Source organism: Oryzias melastigma, linkage group LG4, assembly GCF_002922805.2.
Source record: "Oryzias melastigma strain HK-1 linkage group LG4, ASM292280v2, whole genome shotgun sequence".
Classification (NCBI taxonomy): Eukaryota; Metazoa; Chordata; class Actinopteri; order Beloniformes; family Adrianichthyidae; genus Oryzias; species Oryzias melastigma.
In genome coordinates, this window is record NC_050515.1 from 27,765,100 (window position 1) to 27,770,161 (window position 5,062).

Here is a 5,062-nt window from a genome sequence, read left to right on the forward strand (position 1 = left end):
GAATTTAAAAAAAAAATGTTTCGAAATGACACTGTTTCCATTAAATTATAATTTTACGATAAATCACAAACCAACTCACGCGATAAGTCATTAAAAACACGGCGATGAACGACAACAAGTATTTTTTTTTTTTTATTTCATTCACTAAAAGGGAGCATGTGGGTGACGTCACAGCTCTGTCCGGGGCACGTGCAGCGCAGCTCGACACAGAAGAGAGAGAGTTCAGTGGTTAAAAGAAAAAGCAGCAAATAAGCATCTGGACCTTTTTTCTGTCTGAAAACACGACAACATAAATTCAAGTTTCTGTTACGGCGCTCGCGCTCACGAGACTTCAGACTCCAAGCTGCAAAAGTGCGTCTGCAGGTGAAGTGATGAGGAAAGGAGAAGGAGGAGATCCTGCGCGATTCTGTATGACCCGCAATTAATAAAGCTCTTTGACGCTCCAGGACCTCTTGGTGCTCCGGCTGTGGAGCGCCCAGATCAGACTCTTCATACCGAGAAGCGCATTTATTTCGAAAAAAGTGTTTCCGTTACAGTTTTGCAAAAAATGTCCATTTCCTCCTCTAAGCGCAATTTTTTTTTTCGAAAAATGCCAGTTTTTTCGAAACTGTGGTGTTTCCATTAGGAGAATTTATTATCCAAATTCCAATTTGCGAAATTTCAGAGTTAATGGAAATGCGACTATTGATTGTCTCGTTAAGGAGAAAACGATTTAAAAAAAGAAAAAAAGTGGGACAGGCCGTTTTTGGCTTCAGAAATAATGAACATACGTCTTTAAGATATTTTAATTTTTAATTCTTTATAAAGGCAGGTGTGATTTAAAAAAATTGCATCACAATAAAATAAAATTTTCGAGCAGCTCACAAGTGAGTTGTGCTATTTTTAGAAGACACCTGCGGGCGACTGATGTGGAGCTCGCGGGCGACCTGGCGCCCGCGGGCGACGTGTTGGTGACCCCTGCTCTAAATCATCTCTCAATTGAACTGTACTTTCCAGCTCAGCTCTGAACTTATTTGCCCGTTTCCACTGTCAAGTTGGGTCACAATAGAGATAAAAAAAACAGCAAACACAGTAATCCTGGGAGATTAGTAAACACTAGGGGTGTGTCTTGGCAAGAGTCCGGCGATACGAGACGTATCCCGATACGTGCCTCACGATACAATATGTATCGCGATATTACCCAAGACTCCCCAAAACAATTTTCACTGTATTTTTAGAGTAAGGTCCAATCCGAATGTAAACCTCTGTGGTTCAGAGCACATCCACAAGAAGAAAAGAGCTTCTTAGCGGGATACGGTTTAATCTTGTGATAGTGGACTTTGGACCCCTCTGTTTGGAGTGTGAAACTTAAAAGAAATAATAATCTGGACACGACTTTGACTTCAACTACCACTTCAAATCAAGGGGGAGGGTTAAGGGGAAAGGAAAAGGGGAGTATTAGACTTAGACTTGCCTTAGACTTGAACTGAATCTACCTGAATTTTAGTAAAAAGTGGTCAAATAAATTGTTTCTAATGATTATAGCATTAAGCACAGCGACTGGATCTCATATACAAGTTGCTTTTATCCAGAACTTCATGCTGTTTTTCTTTTAGTAAATTACAAAATATTTGTTTTTTTAAGGGAACAGTCAATGTTGTCTGATTTAAACAACAACATACTAAGAAAAAATAGAATGAATGTGCTTTAACTAAAAGTTTATATAAATGTGATTGCAAGATTGCTAAATCTAGCATTTAAATGGTTTATTAACCTGAACGAGTGCTTCAAAAATGAGGGGGAAAAAAGCTGATTCTTTCCAGAAACATTTCAGTGTGATGACAGGATGAATGAGGCTAAGATGTTTTATAGCATATTTATTTAGATAGATAGATAGATAGATAGATAGATAGATAGATAGATAGATAGATAGATAGATAGATAGATAGATAGATAGATAGATAGACAACTTTATTAATCCATTTGGGACGTGCCCGCAGGGAAATTAAAGAATTTAAGAATTTTTTGCATGACAAGCTCAAAATGTGTATTTCATTGCTAATCGCTGCAACATTGCCCTTTTTTCAGAGCATTGTACACATCCCTCTGATCCATCAGGTCTCTGAACTAAAATCTATTGCTGTGCGGTTCAGCAGATTTTCTGCTCGCTTTGCCAACAGCATTTTAATGGAGGCTCCGTGCATGAGCCTCTGGAGCTCCACTGCTCGTTCTTATCTGAGCTGCTAAGAAGCTCCATAATCCACGTTTATGATCCTGGCAGTAACGTGGAACAGAGTTTCTATTTAGTACACATTCCAAGTATAAACAAAGTACTATATGTCTCATAACAACCAAAACCAAGAGGCTGACTGAACATTTAACAAATCTTGTTGTTGTTTTGGTCACGATGTAGAGCAGCTCAAAGAGGCTCAGAGCGCTCTGCTGCCAACTAGTGGTCGGAGGTGGAAGTGGAAAACAAAAGCAAGACGTGAAGGACGCTGATAAATAATTAAATAAATATTGTCATGTTAACATTTTAAATTGATGCAATTATTGCTTAACGAAATATCACAATATATCGCCAAATCGATGTTTGCTTAGTCGATACAACCGAACTGATATATGAAAGACCTGGTCTGTGTGTTCTGAGAAGCTTCCTCTGTACTGTCAGATATCTTTTTATTTTTCAGAAGCAGCTCCATGTTTCTGACCTGGACCTTTTGAGTCTCTTTGTTTCCAGGTGGAATTAAGTACGAAGGTTTTTCCTTTTTTGTTCATGTTGTCTCTGCAGATATCTGTACTCTGACTGGCTAAAGGTTTTCGGCCCTCTCATCATGGGGATTGGGATTTTCCTCTTCATTTGTGCCAATGCCGTCCTTCATGAAAACAGGGACAAGAAGACAAAGATCATTAACCTGCAGGACATTTACTCAACCGTCATTGACGTCCACAGCAGCAGAAAACTTCCTGCCTCTGGCTCCGCCCACCTCTCCTCAGCCAATCCTTTTAATGGCCTCATTAACTATGCCCAATCAGAAAGTCTGAACATAAAACCAAGGGTGTCTCCTGCCCCACTTCTGAAAAAAAAGAAGGAAGGGGGGTGGGGGGGCAGGGAAAATCCACTGTTTTCATGGCAGGTTGGCAGATGGGGGAAGGTGGGAACAACTGAGGGGGGTGATGGTGATGGAGTCTTCTGCATCTTCCAAAAGCAGCTTGATCCTCCTCCAGGCTCTCGTCCCTCATTCCAACACACACAGGGTTTCTGTCCTCCCCCTCCCCACGCCTGCTGGAGCCTCCCACAAAGGGAGATGTGGCACCCCTTCACATTACCTCTACACCACATGGAACCCGCCAGCTCCAAAAGGAGGCACTCAGTGTGCATAGGAAGTGCTGCCACAGGGGCAGAGCAGAGAGTGTTGGAGGACAGGAAGGGGGAGCGATCGCATGTCAGTCCCAGCATTCCACAACAACACTTCCCAGTCACATCCTGCTCCTCAACCATCCCCTCTCAAATGTCATTCTTCTCCCTGTCTCACCTTCTCCCCCCTTCGTCCTCAACACAAGCCTTTCCCCGCAGAAGAAAGAGCTTCCCAACTGATAGCAGTGAGCTGACCCTCAGGCAGGAGAAGTCCTGTGAGTGGTCTTCATTACAGAAGGCATATAAGGGGTCAGAGACAGTGATGTTTCAAATCTGCAAAGACCCTGCAGCAGACAGCATGTGATCTCCTCAGCAAACAGGAAAACAAAGGTGATGAAAATGTCAAGAAGCAATAAGTCCTCTGGTAATTTTAAGCAGAATATCCTTCCTCTGTCAGTGTTTCCTGACATTTGTCGTCACAGAACACGTATTCCATCTCCCCCTTTGTTTCACCTTACCATCAAGCTCTGCAGAGGACTGATAACGGCAGCCATCTTAATGTGCACACACACCGAACGTGATTCGCGCGATGGAGGCGCCCATCTCCAATGTTATTCAATGGTAAATCTTTAATAATATTCATATAAATTCAAACATGGAGACATGATTACTGATGTTTTTGAAGAAATTTTCACAATAAATAAACCTTATTCCTCAACATCATGTCTTCCATTCATTGTAAGTGAGATATGCACAGACAGAGCTGGTAGCTCCTCCCTCATGTGGCCGCGGCGTCAGGGACACATTTTTGACAAGCGGCGAGCCGTGGAGATCAGTTAATTCACCACGTGGCATAAGAGGGGCGTGGCACGCGCAGTCACATCGCATTCGGTGTTAATGCACCATAAGAGAACTGCGTGTGTTTGAGCAGGTGAAACTAAGTTGTCTAAAAAAATTAATTTCTTTGCTGTTTTAAAAATAAAGATTGTGTTACAGTTCTCTTTTTTAATCTGCTTAAATTTGCCGCTAACCATTGATGTCACTAACAAGAAGTAGTTCTTCTCATTCAGCAACAGGGATTTTTTTTTAAGAATCAGTCATGTCTGTAATTTTCAAACAGGCAAACAAAAAAAAAGTTCCAATAATTTTGCCTGTGGTTTGACGCTGTACTGGTGTTGATCACAGTGACTCACTTTACACGGATTACAATTGTCCCCCCAACCCAGTGAAGAAAGTCCCTGAGTTCTCAGCCTCAAAAAGAGTTTGCCACTAGGAGAAAAAGCGGGGTTGGTGTGAAGGTTTGGACTCCTGAGGATTTCCTCTGGATGCTAGATCTGCTAAATAAGTAAGAGTTATACGACAAATAAAACAGTCTGAATATAAAAGTCTTTTGTCTTGTATATCCATCCATCCATCCATTAGATTAGATTGAAACATGGAAAGCAAAAGATGTAGAACAATACAAAATATTACAAATACAATCTTGAAAATTAAGTCTCTGTTCGACAGGACTCAAAAAAATCCATGTTAGAAAATACATTTTCTTAACCCGATTTATCCTAACGGGGTCACGAGTACTGGCTAACCTGGCTACCTTCAGGTTACACCCTGCTGGTCTGCACCTATATCAGCTTACTGAACTCCTTTTAGATCTTATTCTAGACTCTTTCTGACCATATTCTGCATTTTCTATTGTTTTCAAACAGAATTTCACATGAAGTGTTA

General features: G+C 41.3%; 1 protein-coding gene across 3 annotated transcripts in view; it reads left to right on the forward strand.

Annotated features, from left to right (window-relative positions):
- Positions 1 to 4,722, forward strand: part of LOC112136792 (lethal(3)malignant brain tumor-like protein 4) — a 66,766-nt gene extending 62,044 nt beyond the window's left edge. For all 3 annotated transcript variants that reach the window (XM_036211675.1, XM_024258690.2, XM_024258692.2), the window contains one exon: positions 2,771 to 4,722. In XM_036211675.1, the coding sequence (XP_036067568.1) occupies positions 2,771 to 3,701 (931 nt within the window). In that variant the 3' untranslated portion in view covers positions 3,702 to 4,722. The remainder of the gene's footprint in view (positions 1 to 2,770) is intronic.
- Positions 4,723 to 5,062: the final 340 nt, after the last annotated feature.